Here is a 19,526-nt window from a genome sequence, read left to right as displayed (position 1 = left end):
CCAGCAGGAATAAAGAATAAGGTGAACTTCTCTTCTTTCTCTACCTTAGTTTCCTTCCACACCCAGCCCAAACTTAGCCAGTGTTGTAGCAGGAGGGAGCAGTGTTGTAAACGGGAGCAGGGAAGGTCTTACCTGACTGTTGTAGAGGATCAACACTGTTTAACAAAGGCAAGTATTTAACGCTGATTTTTAGGGGCATTCTTCTGGATTCCTTTATCAACCTCATCACCAGGGAACTACTCCTCTTTTGTTCATTTAGCAAGGCAAATGTATTCTCCTTTTCCAGCCCCTACGAACAGCAACCCCCTCAAGTGTTCTTTGCTGAAGTCAGTGTGTCCTTCCACCCAGTTCTCTAGGACAGAATCCAAGATGATCCGAGGCTGGCTATCTTCTGGTGGCCCACACTTCTAACATGGGAGACACTTGCACATCCTTTATGCCGACAAATTCTGGGCACAAACACTGATCCCCTTGCTGCGGACATTCTCTGTCCCTCTCTTCCCCACCTCCCACCAACTTGCCTCAACCAGCCTCTACCTTTCAGATTTCTCAGGAACGAGTCAGACACCCGTGCACTGGGGCCCCAACTACACATACTGCTGATGGGAGTATAAATTGGCAGAATCATTTCAGAGAACAATTTGGCAATAGCTAATAAAGTTGTAAAGTTCCTAGGGAATCCACTTCTAAGAATTTATTTGGTGAATCTTTGCACATGGTGTTAATTGCTACTCTGTAAGAACATTAAAGTAGAAGCAACCTAACTTCCAAATTATGGGTTAGTGACACAACGAACAGTGAAGATTAACTGGAGATTTGTCAATTGGATAAGTCTTGAAAGTATAATTTTGAGAAATGAGAAAGGTGCAGAATGATAGGTACAGTATGATTCCTCTTAATTACATGCCTAAATGTTCTAAGGAACGCATTTACTTACCGGTATAAGAACATTGCATGGGAAAAATGATACACACTTTCCTTAGGGTGTGGTTACAGCGGAGGAGAGACAGACTGGGATGGAGGAGGATCTCGTTCTCTATTTTATTTAAAAGAATGCAGTTTTAATTTTAAATTCCATCATACTTGTGGGTCCATAGGTGTTTACCGTGTTACTCTGAGTAATTCATTGAAAATACTTTATTTAAAAAGTAGCAGAAGGGAGTCAGGGAGTGAAAGCTGGCTGTCCAGAGTCCATAGCAACGGCTGTACACTCCAGACAGACAGCTGTAAATTTTGCTCGGGCCTCCCGAAGGCACTGTAAGCCCTGCGGGTGCCGGTACCAGACCCTACCCAGACGTTCCACTGCCGCTAGGAGAGAAGGTAAGGAGTGCAGGGAGCACTTGCCATAACCCGTCTAGGGCAGCAGAAGGCTGATGTTTAAGAAACACAACAGCCTAGCAAACTCCACCTTACAGGGCCTCCTCCCTGAGGAAGCCTGCCAAATCTCTGCAAGGCGTGATCCTAGCGAGTGGTGAGCCCTTCTAAGGAAGAGTCCAAACAGCACCGTCCTTTTTGTCCCTTGCCTAGCACAGAACCTACTAGGTTAGGTATTCGGAACTCAAGGAACTTTTGCAGAGTGAATCAATGAGGGGGGGGAGGGGCTCCCGGTCGGGCGAATACAATGGGGTGTGTAGAATAAGGCGAACCTCTAGGTTGGCCCCAACGTTCCCGGTAGTGTGAGTCCCAAGCTGACAGCACCACAGCAAGGGCCTACGCGATTCCCGGTTCTAGCGCGCCGGGTACTTTTCGGCGCAGCCCCACCCACCACGCACGCTCGCCTTTCCCCGCCCCTTCCGGAGGCTCGCCGTGCGCACGCGCCCTCCCGTCCGCGCTTTGTTGCGAAAGCAAGGGGGCGAGGTCCTGCGGTCCCGGCGCGCCGCGCGCATAGGCGCGGCGGGCGGGGCGGAGGATGGACGCGGTAGCGTCCGCTGCAACGGTTGGGGCTGCGCGTGAGAAGGTGGCGGTATAGGCACCCGGGCTGGTTGGAGGCCGGCGACGGCCTGGGCATGGCGGGAGACGGTCTCCGTTGGGCTCCCTGAGGTGCGCTCCCTGAAGTCCCGGGGAGCCGTGGTCCATGGGCTCGCTGAGCAGCCGAGTGCTGCGCCACCCGGGACGAGCCCGAGCCCAGCAGGAGCCGGGTTCTGGGGCGGGGGGCTCGACTCGCAGGCCGGAGGCTGGCGGCGATGCGGCCGGCCACGGCTTCTGTTACTGCCCGGGCAGCCGCAAGCGCAAGCGGAGCAGCGGGGCCTTCTGCTACTGTCACCCCGACTCCGAGACTGACGAGGATGAGGAGGAAGGGGACGAGCAGCAGCGGCTCCTCAACACCCCGCGCAGGTAAGTGCAGGGACGCGTCCGCACCTGTTGGGCGGTTCCAGGGCCGCGCCTGCGGATAAGCCCGGCGCCGGCTGCACTTCGGGGTGCGGTGCTGGCCAGCGGGTGAGGACCAGATGCGCCCTTGACCGGGAAGCGTGGGAGCCAGCCCGATGCGCGGCGGATGGGGAGCGCCTTAGGAGACGCCTGGCGTTCTGGATTATAAACCACAGAAGCTGCCCGAGTGGCATTACAGCCCCAGGATGAGACTGGTAAACGCCAAGCCTCATTAAACCTCAGACTGGAACGGCTGGCTGGCCTTTGTCCTGAGTGGGTGGCAGGAGAATGAGTTGTTTTGCATCCGGTTACCTTAAGCCTCCCCCCGCTGTCTTCCACCAGTGTAAAGGGAAGTGATCACATACATGAGGAGTTCTCTTTAACTGTAAAGGCGAAGTTTATCAATACTGTACATGTGTTCCTTACCAGGAACAAAGTCAGAGTCTCTAGTACTTGAACGCTGGCCGTGGGTGTGTGTCAGTCAGTGCTGCAACTTGCTTAACCTTTTTTTCAAAGAGTTGAAAAACAGGGTGTTTACTTGTGAATTAGAAAATCAGAATGTAGCTTATGCGTAGAATGTTTTCACATAAAGCAATCTGGTTGCCTTTTTTTTTTTTTAAAGATAATCATTGGGGTCACATAAATGTAATTTATTAAATGAAAGTTTAGAAAAATATTTTTAAAAGTTTGCTACACAAGTGTAACTTAACTATTGTAAAATAAAAGTATTATGGATTATGTCTGTTAATAGTTTGATATCTAAACAATCTTTTTCATAAGTTTTATATATGAGTGCTTGTATTTATTTACAAAAATGAACACCACCTTCACCTCCCCCCTCCCCCTTCACCCCCACCACCTTTGTGGAGAGTCAGTCTAATATAAGGAGCTCAGATTCTGAGTTCTAGTCTGGACTCTGTGCTTAATAGCTTTAATTCCTCATAAGTAAAGTGGAGTTGATAATACTTGGCTTTTAGGGTTTGACGAATACTTGATTGTGTATAATGCGCGGTCCCTGATGTTGAAGCACTCAGTAAATAATTATGTCTCCTTGATAATTTGGCACCCTTTATCATTACAAAATGTCTCTCTTTGTCCCTAGTAAATTTCCATTATTACTTTCTTTTGATAAGTGTTTAAAAGGTACATCTTTTCCATTTTCCTTTTTTACCTGTATCTTTATAATAGATATCTTGGAGAGAGCATGTAATTGGGGTTTTTTTTTAATCCTTTAGGATAATCTCTGCCATTTAATTATTTTTTTAGACCACTTATATTTAATGCCATTATTGAAATCTATGTCAGGATCCATTCAAAAAAGAAATTATGCTGTAATTTGAACAGGGAAATTTTAATATAACCATTATTTGCAAGTAACGGGGAATTAACTACTGAAGGTAAACTACTGAGGTAAAGAGATCTCTAAAAATATACAGGAATAGAGGATTTAAAGGTGCAATCACAACTTCTCAGACTGAAACAGAATACCCAAGAAAGAAACAAATTTGGAATATAGCCATCTTTCCCCACCAGAGATTCAGATACTGGAGATGGTATGGCTATAGCCCACACTAGACGGTAGAGAAGTTTGCTGTGATGTGGTAGGCCAAGGTGAGAAAGCAGGCAGCTGCCTGTTGGGATGCCAGCAAACTTGCCTGGAGCCTTTCTGGCCCACAGAGCCAAAAATATTTACTCTCCAGACCTTTATAGAAAAGCTTTGCCAACCCCTGAACTACGCGAGTTGGCTAGAATGGAAAGTCTTTAAAGCAAATACTTACTAGAAAATACATGGAGAATTTAGTATGTTTTGTTATCAGTGGAAGAGGCCTGGTTATTCAGCCTGGCATGGATGAGGAGTGTAAGAAAATATTAAGACCTAGAAATATGTGTGTTGGCACCAGTTATGCTCCCTGAGGTTGTCTGATGCACTCTGCCATCTCAGCCAACTACACCATGAAAAACTGTGGCTTCCAAGCCAAACTTCCACTTCATTCACACCTTTTGACAACTGTATTTTTTACTTTTATGTTAGATAACTATTAAAACTCGGCTGTTCTGTACCCAGATCTTCTGTGTTTGCTGTGCCTAGACTGTCTTTAAATTTTGAAACCAGTAAACAGTATTTGTTGTTAGAATTATGTAAATACTGTTCACCTCAAAGTCAAATAGTGTGATAGGATTATAAATGATACCTTCCTGGGTGCAGTGTCAAAACTCCTTGTTTTTCTATTGGAGACATTTTCTAACCTCACGTTTAAGTGCCATCTTTTTTCTACGTTCCATCAAGTGCTCAAATTCAGGCCCTGTTTTCATTTGTATCTTATTGCAATAGTTCCCATTTTCCTGGTTTCTAACTGCCTCCCCACTTCTCACCATTGACAAAAGAGTAATATTCCTTCATAATATATTCAGGTTTTCCTGTCTTTCCAAACTTAGTTTCATGGTGTTCTCCTCCAAACCCAAGACCCCTGCTCTTGAGTCCCTTCATCTTCCTGTTCCATTCTGGATCCATTGCTCTCCAGGTCTGAGCTTATCCTGGGACTTAATTTTACCACATCTCTAGGATTGGATCTACTGTTTCTGTAGTCTTTTTTTCTGTAGTCTTTTCTTTTCTGCGTCTTTTCTTTCTCGGTCATTTTAGAGAACTGCATCCTCCTGTATCTTCCTCAGAAGGATGCAAAAGGAGGTAATTCGGGCTTATCTAAATGTGAATTTAGGGGACGCCTGGGTGGCTCAGTTGGTTAAGCAGCTGCCTTCGGCTCAGGTCATGATCCCAGCGTCCTGGGATTGAGTCCCGCATCCGGCTCCTTGCTCGGCCACGAACCTGCTTCTCCCTCTGCCTCTGCCTGCCATTCTGTCTGCCTGTGCTTGCTCTCTCGCCCTCTCTCTCTGATAAATAAATAAAATCTTAAAAATAAATAAATAAATAAATAAATGTGAATTTAGACTTTCACCTTATTCATCCTTTGAGTATAGATATTTACAATAACTTCATATATAACTTCATACCATTGAGGACATTACTTCATTGTCTTCTAGCCTACAGTGTGGATGAGAAATTGGATTCTGGTCTAATTCTTTTTTCTTTGTAGGTGACCTTTTTTTCTCTGGAAATTTTGGGGTTTTTTTCTTTGGTATTTTGGAATTTAACTAGAGTGTGCTTAAGTGTGGGTTTTTTAATGCCTCAATACTTGGTTGATCCTTACAATCTGGACACTAGTTTGGAGAAATTTTCTTCCATTAATCTCTTCCATGATTTCCTTTTTCCTGTTATCTTTGTTTTTTCTTTCTTGTGGACTCCTCTTAACCAGATTCTGGGTTTCTTGGATTCTACCTCTCTCTTTTCGTTTTTTTTTTTTTTTCTTTTTTCTTTTTAGTTTTTTTTTTTGTTGTTGTTGTTTTATATTCTGGGAAATTTCCTTAACTTTCTCAGTCAGCCTCTGTTTTGGCTTTGTAATTTTAGTAACCATGTTTTTAGTCTCTAAGAGCTCTTTTTTCCCTTGTTTCCTTTATCGTAGTATCCAGTTGTTTTATAAATCTCAGATATTTAGCTACACTAATTTTAGAGTGTTTTAAGTTCTCTCTTCCCTGAATTAATATATTTCCTCTGGGGCCAGTTTCTCTCTTTTTAATAGTCCTCAGTGCTCCTAATTCTCTTCATGTTGTGTCATCCTTGCTTGTCTTTTTATATTTAAGAATGAAAAACGTGTGTGTGTGTGTGTGTGTGTGTGTTTTAATTGAGTAAACCTATTTCTACTAAGCCTTCCCTTTAAGTAGGAAGACTGACTACTAAATTGGATGATGGGGTGAGTGAGTTTGTTCAGAGCAGAGATTCCCAAACTTTTTTTGTTCACAGCACAGCAATTTTTTCCATGGTTCCTCTGGTCCTAAAGAAGTATCTCATAGTTAGGTTCAAACTACTGCTTAATAGTAGTAGATAGCATGGTATCTGAAAGATGCATTGCTGCCCTCGAATATAAAATATTCTACACGCATCCCTGAGTTTGCTGTGGTGCTCCAGGTGCTTCGACACATAGTTTGGGGACCATGATTCAGGGTGAATGTGTCAAGAGCTCACAGGCTACAGATTTCTCAAACACCAGAATGAGGATTGCTTTGTCGGGTGCCAACACCTACACTAAAATCTTGGCTTTTCCTGAGAGATTTGTCCTCTCCTTCTTAGAAGAGCCTTGGAATCTTTATGTCTGAATTATCTGTACTCTGGTTGTCTGTATTCTTTGTTCATACACTGTGGAAGAGGCCATTAAAGGAACACGTTTCCCCATTTTCAGCCTCACTTTTACCCTTTTGCTTCTCCTGAGACCCCTCCCCTCAACCCACACAGGCTTCTGAAGGGCAGATGGGCTTCAGCCTCCATCCTAGACCTTCATGATGCATTCCGGGCTGTGGCTTCTGCTGCTCTTTTCAGGTGATAAGCCCACCCTTACTTTCTGCTGTTATGGGCTTAATCCTTTCTGTTCTTTTAATCTTTTATGTAATTTGGGGATGGTGCCATCAGGGACTGGAAGCTATATTGCCCCATTTATTTCTCAAAGTAACCCAGTAAGGTGGTTACTACTAATATCTTCTTTATATCTGGGGTAACTGAGCTATGGTGGAGCTGGGACTCAAACCCAAGTCTCTCCACTACCAAAGCATGTGCTCTTTTTACTGTCTGTTGGAAAGACTTGTCAAACACATTGGTTCAAAATATCATCTGAAACACTTCATTTTCTTAAAGATTAAAATTTTTTAACTACCAAGAAAACTTGTCAGGATTGGCCAGGAATATAAAAAGGTGTTCATCGGCCTCTGCCTAGGGCTTTTCTTATTCATTGGACCATCTTGAACAATGATTATCAGACTTTAAAAAATATATAATTCATCTTTTAAATGAAATCTTAACGCAGAAATCCCTAAGTTGTGATGCTGTTCTAGTTGAAGTTAGGTGAGGATGCCCAGGGTTTGTTCCCCAGCTCTCCCTGGCGGCCCTGAAGACACTTCTCCATTGAGCATAGTTTTGAAAACCTTTTATGTAAGGCTGCAAATCATTGGTCTAACGGGGGGAAAAAATGTTGTTTAACTAGTTTAAAATGTTTTGGTACCAAAATAAGATTAAATCTAAATTATTCTAAAAATTACTTGGGTAGGTAAAATTTTTACTCTTGTTCTCAGTTTTGCAGTTGCATAGAAGTATCATTGTAGTTGTATTGAGATCCTCCATAGTACTATTCTCTAAACGAGGAGGTAAGCAAAAATCACTGTGCTGATCTACAGGTAATTCACTTAGTTCAACAATCACGATTTGCAAAAATGATGCACAATGAAAGGTCCCATCTAGCCATTAACCCTCTTAGGAATAGAGTACCCTATTAGATAACTACTGTTATTAGTTTCTTAGGTACTAATGTAAATTTGAATATTACATGCTTCTGTCCTTTTACGCAGAGGATAAGTTGGCTCTATTTCTTAGAAATTGAACAAAAGGAATATTTTGAGTTGCAGAATCAGTAAAACATTCAGTTTTACACATATATAAAATTTGCTTTTCGGGGCGCCTGGGTGGCTCAGTGGGTTAAGCCGCTGCCTTCAGCTCAGGTCATGATCTCAGAGTCCTGGGATCGAGTCCCGCGTCAGGCTCTCTGCTTAGCAGAGAGCCTGCTTCCCTCTCTCTCTCTCTGCCTGCCTCTCCATCTACTTGTGATTTCTCTCTGTCAAATAAATAAATAAAATCTTTAGAAAAAAAAAATTAAAAAAAAATAAAATTTGCTTTTCTTTTAACAGGAAAAAATTAAAGAGTACATCCAAGTACATTTATCAGACATTATTTTTGAATGGTGAAAATAGTGACATTAAGATTTGTGCTCTAGGAGAAGAGTGGAACTTACACAAAATATATTTATGTCAAGTAAGTATTTTATTTTTCTGTTTGAGTAAACAAGGTAGTTACTTAAAAATAGCTCAAACTCTTTCAAGTCATGTTCTTTCTAATTGCATTTCATAGCAGTCTCTTTGTACGGACAGTAGTTGTTTATAAGTCCTGTCATCTGATTTCAAAATCTTGTTTTATCAGAAATACAGCACACAGTTAGTATAGTCTAGAAAACAGATTTTGAATTTTCCTTGTCAACCAGACCAGCAAATATCTTTTGATCATTACTACAGTAAGGTTCTTATTTTGGTACCTTTTGTTGACAAAAGGGAAAAAAGTTAGGGAAAAATGTCTAAAGTTAAGATGGCTGAATTTTTTTTTAAATGTAATTATTTAAACTAGATGAACTTAGCCAAAATGTTATTTTGTAGATATGGTTGAAAATTAATAGAAAGTTCTTGACACTTACACTTCTTTCCTTCTGGAAAATGCAGTTAAATTAAAGACCTAGCAAATACAGAGTAATTCATTTAGCTGATATACCTATTTGGTTTGTGTGCTGAAAATATTACCAACTTTGGTAATATTGTCACCCCAATTTAAAGGTTCAGAACTCTGAAAATGAAAGAAAATTTTGCTCTATTGGCTCAAATATTTTACTCATTTATTCTTTCATCAAATCTATCTATTCTTTCTTCAAATCATTGTTCTAGGCACTGGGAATAGAACAGTGAACAATTCAGTTTTTATCCTATGGAGTTTATATTTTCTCTCTTCTTCACCGTTTGACAGTAATTACTGGTAAGACAGTATAGTATAAGATTTTCAGTAGAAATATTTTAAAAGAACTTTTTCTATAAGAATTTAATCATAGCGGTTTTTATTTAATTTTTTTGAACAAGTTTACTTTGGCTTGAAATATATAGCTCAGGGAATATATCAGAATATTGGTCTCAACTTGAGGATAGGGTACATAACTTTTTTTTTTAATCACTGAAAGCAGTTTTGTGGATTTAAGGATGAGAATGCCTCAGTGAAGGCTTTCCCTCTCAAGAGCAACTATATTGATTATAGTATAAACCACATGCTGAAATATAGTAAGCCCCTAAGGACAGAAACAATGTCTGTTTTGTTTACTGCTATATTCACAGTGCCTTATACATACTAAGTATTCAGTAAAATTAGTTACTCTTTGATGTATTCCAAAGTATTCAAATTATGGAAGGTGCTATCTAGAAGGTAACTAAAGGCTTCATCCATTCTGGTACCTTTCCAAGAATTTAGGTCCATTCTGGAATTTTCTGACTAGATTAAACTTTAGATTAATCCTGATTTCTGGGGATCATCCCATTTATAGCCACCAACAGTCAGGATTTAACAGTAGGAAGGTTCTTAGTCTTCACTTCTTCTCAGTGCATGATCTTGTATTTACATTATGTGTTGTCATAGGTTTATGAGAGTCTTAAATATATGCTGTATTTTCTAAGCTTAAATTTAGAATGCCATTGAGAAGGAAAACATACCTGTAATAGACTTAGAAATTGAACTAAGTAAAAAAACTAATGTAAGGTTCAAAAGTAATATAGGAATTCAGTTCAGATAGTAATATGAGAATTTGGTTTAATTTTCATTAAATTGATACTAAACAAAGTATTTTGACATACCTAAAATATCCTTAATTTCATTATCCTATAGACAAATTTAGCTATTCTTTTTCTCCTAAAATAATATGGATTCATTTTGTTAGAAGAATTACTTGGAATTAGAAATGGGAAAATAATTTGGAAGACACAGAAAGTACTGGATAATTGGGTGTTTTGTTTTGTTTTTTAAGTCTGGCTACTTTTCTAGTATGTTCAGTGGTTCTTGGAAAGAATCCAGCATGAATATTATTGAACTGGAGATTCCGGACCAGAATATTGATATAGAAGGTAACCATCACTATAATTACTATTATTTAAAAATTATAACATAACCTTTTTATGCTTTTGGTAGAAAATAAATATTTTCTTCCAACCTTATAGGCTAGAAGAAAGCTTCATTTAATACCCCAGAGTGTCAGCTTTGTATTCATTTTCTCAGCTCCATAGTTTTTACCAATTCTGTTCTATCTGTTCCTAATCTACTTGTAGGCCTTATCAATCTGTTTACTGTTTACTGTTCATAATTATATTTGCCTGGGATACGGAGGATGTAGGGTGAAGGAGGGAAGAGTATGACTCTTTTTAAAAATCACATAGAAAAGCTGGTTAAAAAAAAAAAAAGGAAAGAAAAGAAAAGCTGGTATATAGTGTTTATTGATTATTTCCCATGTATGAAGACTTTCTCTGGGAACAAGAGGGTATGAATCATGTAATCAGTGTTTAAGAGCTCTGAGTTCTTAGATGAGGAAGCTGAGAGGCCCAGAGGATTTAGGGACTTATTTTAGGCCTCAGCAGTTTAGTGAGCCTCAGTGGTCCTGTCACTCTCCTAATTCCTGTTCCACTTCTCGTTCTCTGCTCCCCTCTTTGATTGCCCAAGTGTAAGTACCCAGTACTCACAACATAGGCAAAGAGAAAAGTTAAGGATATTTATAAAACACATGCAAGAGTGACAGTGGAGAGAAGGAAGGACAGGCCTAGATAGCTGTGGTGGCTCAGGGAGAGTGTTTCATGGAGTGGACCAGGTGCTATTCCCCACTCCCCAAGAAGGAAGCACTGAAACATCAGGGTTAAGATCATCATGGGGTCTGTGTTGCTTAATGATTGGTCTACTCAGGGTATCTTTATAAAACTTTTTCCAAGAGTATCTTAATATCAAGATTAGTTGTAGAAGAATTCAACTCTGTTAGGTAGAATAAATGGCAATTTGTAACATTGTTATTAAATTAGCACCATTAATCAGTTACCGTTCCTAGCATTTTAAATAGTGATACTTCTCTTAACCTTTTATGTATATACTACATTTTGATATATGTCTTCAAGTATAAAGATGGTCATTATTGTTATTTTTGTAATACTTTTATAGATGTCACTGTTATTTCATTCCCTGGGTCTACTTTGGCTTTCAGCACTGCAGGTTGCCTTTGGGTCGCTATATAGAGATGATGTCTTAATAAAGCCCAGTCGAGTTATTGCCATTTTGGCAGCAGCTTGTATGTTGCAGTTGGTGAGTATGCACATTCTTTAAAGAAAGGATCACAGTTGGATCTTTGTTTCAAAGTATATATTCTAGGGGCACCTGGGTGGCTCAGTGGGTTAAAGCCCCTGCTTTTGGCTCAGGTCATGATCCTGGGGTCCTGGGATCAAGCCCCGTGTCGGGCTCTCTGCTCAGCAGGGAGCCTGCTTCCCTTCCTCTCTCTCTGCCTGTGTCTCTGCCTACTTGTGATCTTTCTCTGTGTCAAATAAATAAATAAAAAATCTTAAAAAAAAAAAAAGTATCTATTCTAAAAACAAAAAGCTTAGCTTTTTATAATTTTTAAAAATAAAAATGAAATGTGTAAATATGTCATTTGTGATAAGTCACTTAAAATGCTTAACCCCCAAAAATATAAAGTAAAATGCTCAGTGAAAACCGATTTATTATAACTCAGGGGGTCATCCCGTCTGTGTAAGATGAATGCAAGCTATTTCAGTGTAGATACCTTAGAATTACTATAATGTAAGAGTTTACTTGTTTAAGTCCATTTACATATCTCTATTCATTAATGATTTATCTTGACTGTTATTAAGCAGATCACTTACGATTACAAATTTATTTAGGTCATGGGTTTGAAAAACATTGAGTGCCCACTTTGTCAACTTTTTCTTAATTATGAAATAATTGTGGTAAACCACGTAAATATATATAATCCATTGGTAGAATGACAGATTTGTTCTTTCAACAGAAGTATATTGAGCAATGTGTCAAACTAGGCATAGGAATTTAAAGGTAAATTAAGACATAGTACCCGCCTTCAGGAAACTCACAATATAATGTGTGTGTGAAATGGGGGAGGGAGTGTTGATAAATAGACCCAAAGATAAAGTGAGAATTGCCCAGTATTATAGATACGATAATAAACATTCTGTAGGATTTAGCAGATGAACAGAGGGAGTGGTTAGTTTAGCTTGGTGGTACAAAGGAGGAGGTTGAGTTTTGAAAACTGAAAACGTATTTATCTTGCAAAAAAGAGGGGAAGGAAGCATTTTCTACAGAGCAAATTAATACTAAGAGATGTGAAACAGTAGAGGATCAGAGAATCTGAGTGGAACATGGCTCTAGCACAGAGATAAGAAGCTCCAGCACAATAAAAGAAGGGTTGCAGAGAGCATAACAGAGGCCAGACTGTGAAAATCCCTCTATACTTTAGACTTTATATGTAGGTACGCAAGTGAGGGATGGGACAGAGGGAAGAGAATCCTCAAGCGGACTCTCTTCTAAGCACAGGACCCCATGGGGCTTGATCCCATGACCCATGAGACCATGACCTGAACTGAAAACAAGAGTTGGACACCCAACCAACTGAGCCACCCATGTTCCCCTTTTGGAAAAGGGGAACAATCAAAAGTTTTAGATCAAATCAAAAAGTTTTAGAAAGTTTACTTCAGAAGTTTTAGAAAGAATGCTTCAGAAATAACGTAAAGGATGTATTGAAGAAAAATGAGTACATTAGAGACAAAATCTTATTGCAGTAGTCCAAGTGAGCGTCTAAAGTAGGGCAGTAGCAATAAGCATGGGGAGGAAAAACGGGATCAAAGAAAGATTAATCAAGGGTAATCCACTGGACTTGGTGACAAGGTGTTAAGAGGAAAGTGGAGGAGGTTAAGAGGGGAGTAGTCTCAAATAACTTTCAGGTAAGTTTAAAATCCTTAAGGTCGGTCAGTATTTTATTTTGATCTTTAGAAAAAGTTCACTAAGTTTCCTTTTCTGTGACATTTGTATACTTATTTATTTGAAGTATTAGTAAATAGCTTGCTCAATATACTTAGCTGGGATCATTTAATTTTTTAAATTTGTCATCCTTTCAGTACTTATTTTTAACAAGTACACTTTATTTTCTAACATTAGTCCTTTTGGTTTTATCATAAACCTATTTTCTGCATCATCTTTATGACTTAACGTACTAACTTAATAATATACTTGCATGATGAATATGTTTCAGAAGTTTAGGTAAAAAGTGACATTCTTTCCATATATTGAATAAAATTAGTTCATTTGAAATCTTACATATAAACATTTCAGATTAATATTTTAGTGTAAATAGTAATGTATTTGTTTTAGGTGCATCTCTTAGAAGTTGATAAGTATTTTATACTTTAATAAACACTTTCTGATGATTCATACTGTTTACTTGTCTATCACATGGTCACCTGAGTATGTTAAAAGATCTTAATTTTAAAAGAACAGGCAAACCAGACATAATGCTGCTTAAATTTGCAAAGTTCCCAGAGAGGGGAAGAATAAAAAAGAAAGAGAATAGCAATATTCAGCTCTACTTTACTGCCTTACTGCTTTTACCCCCTCCATTCTGTTTTTCAATTCCAAGTATTTAGTTGAATACTTGCTGGATTTTTTTTTTTTTCAGTATTTTTATTGGACTTAAAAATTTAGGCTTGCTGCACTTAATGAGTTTTCTTTCTTTTCTTTCCTTCTTCCTTTTTTTTTTCTTTTTTTTTACTTTTTAATATGTAAAAGCACATATTCAGAGCTAATTTTTCCCACGTGAAATGGGCCTTTCCAGTGCTTATTTATATTTACAGGATGGTTTAATACAGCAGTGTGGTGAGACAATGAAGGAAACAATTAATGTGAAAACTGTATGTGGCTATTACACATCAGCAGGGACCTATGGATTAGATTCTGTAAAGAAAAAGTGAGTTACCTTTTTTATTTTTCCTCCCATCCCACTTGTGGGAATTTGGCTGCTTTCGTTTCTTAAGAGAATGTATAGCTATAAGAAAGAAAAAAAAAATAGGGGACTAGAATTTTGTTATAAAAAGTTCTTTTTTACATTTGGATGAATTAGTAAATTCCTTGAAAGTGTTGTCTTTGTAAATGACCATGGGTAGGTTATACATGCTTATACGTGGCTTAGAAAAACTCTGGTCACTCCATGTATTTTCTATTAATAGTTTTTAAGTAATAGGCATCATAGACATATTTATCAGCACACCTACTGGCAATGTTTTTAACTCCTGAGTATTATAGTACCCATTTTCAAATTAGAAAGAAAGTAATAGAAGTGTGAAGGCCCCTGCATAAATGATGTAACACCAACTTGAAATGTTTTCTTAATTAGAAATGCTCTTATTAATATAAAGAGAATATTTCCTTAATAACTGCTGACAAAAACAATACTAAATTTTTGGTTGTTAAATTTAAAAATTTGAGCATGTTCTGGCAAGACTAATTGTTTTTATTTTAACTGTAAGTCCTACTACATAAGACATAAACACAGGATTTTTTTTATGTATCATGTAATAAATAATGCCATGTTTTAATTTCAGGTGCCTAGAATGGCTTCTCAACAATTTGATGACTCACCAGAATGTTGAACTTTTTAAGGAACTCAGGTATTTTAATTTTTAATAACATTGTAATTAATCACGCTAAAATAATGGTTATTTGTTAAAGTATGCATTTGCTTTATACAAAAATATATTACTTACGAAAAGTGAATAATTTCATGAAAGGTATCTTGACATCTATGAACTGAAGAAATGCTTCATGAATTTGTCATAAATAATATGTGTATTATGTCTACTATTTTAACTAATTTTGATTGAATAATTCACTGTTACTATAAAACTATAGAAAAATGTCAAGTGTTACCTTACCTTTGCTATGCTCTGAGAGAATCTAAAAGTTTGTTTTTTGTGTGTTTTCTTTTGTTTTTTAAAGATTTTATTTATTTGACAGAGAGCAAGAGAGACAGCCAGAGAGGGAACACAAGCAGGGGGAGTGGGAGAGGGACAAGCAGGCTTCCTGCAGAGCAGGGAGCCCAACTCAGGGCTCAATCTCGGACCCTGGGATTATGACCTGATATAAAGGCAGCTGCTTAATGACTGAGCCACCCAGGTGCGCTGAGAATCTAAAAGTTTAAAAACCTTCTTTACCATTTCAAAATTTAAGTTTTAAAGATTTTATTTTTAGTAATCAGACCCAGTGTGGGGCTTGAACTCAGAGCCCTGAGATCAAGAGTTGCATGCTCCAACTGAGCCAGTCAGGCACCCCTGCAAAATTAAGGAAGTTGTTTTAAACTTTCTGCTAGGCCTGATGAAGTCAAATTCACAATGAGGTTGGCCTTTTGAATAACATCGGCTGATAATTCCTTCCTGCCTTCCTTCAACAAACACTTCTTGAATGTCCGCTATATACGAAGGTACTCTGTTAGGTGCTGTGAAGGATGCAGAGGTGATTATGTCATGGTTTCTGCTCTCGAAGAGATGAGTCCTGTGATGTCAACTTCACTGATTTGTTGGGGTTTTTTTTGTGGGTTGTTTTTTGTTGTTGTTGTTTTTCTTGCAAGGGTGGGTAGGGAAGTGGTGGGGGAAAAGATAAACATTTTTACATTTAAATACAATATGGAATAGAGAGAATTCAAGTTTCTTTGAGCTTTAAAGATGAAATACAAGAAATCATAGAAATGTTATTTTTTTGGCTAAGACCCATTTCCTGGATTCCTGGGTCCTTTCCTTTCCTCTGCCCTTACGAGGTAACGGGTAAAAAAGTTTGAGAAGTATTTTTCTGCAAAAAAAATCATTACCTAATAATGGCAAGGTATAAACAAAGCTCTGCATTATGTTTGGTTTGAAAATCATCAGGGTACCTGGGTGGTTCAGTTGGTTAAGTGTCTGCTTTCAGCTCAGGTCATGATCCCAGAGTCCTAGGATCAAGCCCCACATCTGGCTCCTTGCTCAGTGGGGAGGCTGCTTCTCCTCCCTCTGCCTGTCACTCTCCCAGGTTGTTCTCCATCTCTCTCTCTGTCAAATAAATAAAATCTTAAAAAAAAAAAAAGAAAGAAAGAAAAGAATTGGGAACAGTTTAATCTTTTTCCTTTTTTAAATTTCTCATTGAGGTCTTTCAAAAAGAAGATAAATTGTAGTGGCCATCTTAAAAACCTAGAGGTTCTTCTGGTTTTTACGGCTTAAAGGAAGGGGGAGAAACAGCTGGTGATACCAAGTTTAAACTAATACATATTTCTTGATATTGCTCTTTAAAAGTGATGAAAACATGCTTTAAGACTAAGCAATTCTCTTAACCCTCAATGTTAAAGGTTACTTTGAACATACAGATGTTTCAGTGAATTTTGATGAATGCCTTTTTTTTTTTTTTTTTTTTTTTTTTTTAAACAATGAATGGGCCGGAAAGGCAAAATAGGAACACTGCCACTCTATCAGGGCATAACAAAAGATACCTCATTGAGACCTTTTTTTGACTTGTTTAATCAGCAGATCAAAGTTCTTTGTTTTCCTGTCAGTTCAAAGAAAGACCTTTCAGAGGATTCTCTCTGAATTAAAATATCCTTGTGCTCAGATAGGTTATTTCTGTCTAAGATTCTTTGTGTTGGGCAAAAAGACTGATGTCATTTTCTTTTCATAAGAAAGACTTAAATTTTTTAGTTCCACCAAGATGTTTTAGCCGTGCATGAGGATAAACTCACTATACCTCTCTTTTTCTTTTCTAGTATAAATGTCATGAAACAGCTCATTGGTTCATCTAACTTATTTGTGATGCAAGTGGAGATGGATGTGTACACAGCTCTTAAAAAGGTATTGACATAATAGTATGTAAGGGCATCACCTCAGCATTACTTATAATAGTGAAAAACTGGACACAGCTGGTGTCCAGTGATAAAGGTATGGTGTAAATATAAGAAATGCTAAAGGAAATATGCCAGAATGTTTAAAAAAAACTTTGTTTGCTAACATGAGTGATTTTAATTTCATTCTTTATACTTGTCAACCTTTAAAGTACAATAGCCAGTTATTTTACCAGCAAAATGGATTTATTTGGGAATAGTAGAGCAGTTGGACTTTGGGACATGTAAGCTGTAACAAACCATAAGCAAGTCCAGACCTCAAGGGAGAGGGACACTACTTTATCAAGAGAAAGAGGAAGTTGGGAGGGGCTGCTTTGAATGAATCAAAATCCCTTGGAGAAAAGCTAGAGTTGCATGTTGCCTGTATCTTCTTATTGACTGAGCTTGTTGCTGGCCAAGAAGAAATTCTTCCTTTCTCCTACTAGAATGGTAGAGTTGGCTTCTTCCTATTGGGAATGCAAGGTACCTCTCTTACTGTTGGGTCTGCAGTTGATATCAAGCTGTGGGCCATGAGAGCTTGCATCCTATTTCCTTTGCTTGGTTTTACATACTTTTCTATTCTAGAAGTATGTTTCTGTTTTTTTCCCACATGTTTTTCAACAACAAGCATGCTGTTATGTTATTTACATAGTCAGAAATGTTAAATGTTTTATATGGTTTTCAGAAATGTTTTCAAAGTTGAATTAATGACTTCATGATGAAATTTTCACTTTTTCTAGAAAATGGTAAAATTCTTTAAAGACCTTATTTGCACTTCAGGCATATGTTTCATTTCATACTTTTGTATCATCCTTTTTTTTTTTCGTTTTTATAAATTATTTTTATTAACATATAATGTATTGTTTGCCCCAGGGGTTACAGGTCTGTGAATCATCAGGCTTACACATTTCACAGCACTCACCATAGCACATACCCTCCCCAATGTCCATAACCCAGCCACCCTGTCCCTAACCCCAACCCCACAGCAACCCTCAGTTTGTTTCATGAGATTAAGAGTGTCTTATGGTTTGTCTCCCTCCCGATCCCATCTTGTTTCATTTTTTCCTTCCCTGCCCCCCCGCAACCCCCTGCCCTGCCTCTCAAATTCCTCATATCAGAGAGATCATATGATAATTGTCTGAAAGGTTTTAACATCTTTAAAGTGATTTTATTTTCACAACTCTGAAGTGACAAATCAGCTATCTTTCTTGTTCTGTAGATGATAGGACTTAGAACTCTTACAGTTACTAAGTGGCAGACTTGAGGTAGAACCCAGGTTTGTGAGTCCTAGTTCATTGCTTTTCCCACTGAATAATTTTGCTTTTAGCCTTTTGTCACCAGCAACAGAGTCTCCATTTAACACAGCTTCAAAATCTGAGAATGAGGGACACCTCGGTGGTTCAGTGGGTTAAAACCTCTGCCTTCGGCTTAGGTCATGATCCCAGGGTCTTGGGATCAAGCCCCGAGTGTCGGCTGGCTCTCTGCTCAGCAGGGAGCCTGCTTCCTCCTTTCTTTGCCTGCCTCTCTGCCTACTTGTGATATACTCTCTGTCAAATAAATAAATAAAATCTTTTAAAAAAAAAACTGAGAATGAGACACGTTCTAAGTTGTATCATTGCAATTGCTTATTTTGTGGTTGAGATGACATTTTATTAATGTTGTGTTTTGGGGCACCTGGGTGGCTCAGTGGGTTAAGTCTCCGTCCTCGACTCAGGTCATGATTTCAGGGTCCTGGGATCAAACCCCGCATCGGGCTCTCTACTCAGCCCTGCTCCCCCGCCCCCGCCCCCCACCTGCTGCCTCACTGCCCTCTTGTGATCTCTGTCAAATAAATAAATAAAGTCTTTAAAAAAAAGAAGAAAAAGGTTGTGTTCGTCACATCCCACCCCCACCCCCTACCCGCGCCGCAGGGGAGTTTAGTAACTGAGTTGGAGGGGTAGACAGGCCATTTCTGTCTCTGAGCCAGTGGTGGCATTCATTGTTTCCTATTGTTGTAATTGCTCTTATGCCAGTAGTGATAAGTGCTTACTGTGTGCCAGGCACGATCAAAGTAAGTTACACATAATAATTCTTTTAATGTCCTATGAGGTATCATGTTCATTTTATAAATGAAGAAATTAAGGCCCAGAAAAATCAAGTAATTTGCCCAGCTGTAATTGGCAGGGGAAGGATTTAAAAACCCATGCCCCTAACTGGTCTGTATACTACCTCAACAGTAATAAAACAATAAGAAACTCCTTTTTCCTTTTTAAATAAATTATTATCAAATTATTTATTAAATTAATATTAAGTAATTAGGATTATTTTATAACCTTAATGATACTTAGCAAAATTGAGTTAATAGATGAGTAGAATAAATGAGTGTAAAATCACTAATGTAATATATATTAAATCTTTAGCATTTTAATTGTGTAACTATACTGCGTTTGAGGCCTTAAATACTTCAGGAATTCATTTATTCTTTATCACACAGTTTTAGTTTTTATCATTGGACCACGACTAAAACGACTAAAGGACTGTGGAACT

The 19,526-nt window shown here is 38.4% G+C and overlaps 1 protein-coding gene across 1 annotated transcript in view; it reads left to right on the top strand.

Moving 5' to 3' along the window:
* The first annotated feature begins 1,832 nt into the window (after positions 1–1,832).
* Positions 1,833–19,526, top strand: part of GMCL1 (germ cell-less 1, spermatogenesis associated) — a 39,855-nt gene continuing 22,161 nt past the window's right edge. Inside the window, exons 1-7 of the mRNA XM_059405925.1 lie at positions 1,833–2,334; positions 8,152–8,275; positions 10,074–10,170; positions 11,289–11,386; positions 13,960–14,072; positions 14,707–14,772; positions 16,887–16,971. Coding sequence (XP_059261908.1) covers positions 2,075–2,334; positions 8,152–8,275; positions 10,074–10,170; positions 11,289–11,386; positions 13,960–14,072; positions 14,707–14,772; positions 16,887–16,971 — 843 coding nt within the window. The 5' untranslated portion in view covers positions 1,833–2,074. The remainder of the gene's footprint in view (positions 2,335–8,151; positions 8,276–10,073; positions 10,171–11,288; positions 11,387–13,959; positions 14,073–14,706; positions 14,773–16,886; positions 16,972–19,526) is intronic.

The sequence above is a fragment of the Mustela nigripes genome, chromosome 7, assembly GCF_022355385.1.
Source record: "Mustela nigripes isolate SB6536 chromosome 7, MUSNIG.SB6536, whole genome shotgun sequence".
NCBI lineage: Eukaryota > Metazoa > Chordata > Mammalia > Carnivora > Mustelidae > Mustela > Mustela nigripes.
This window is presented reverse-complemented; position numbering and strand designations above follow the sequence as displayed.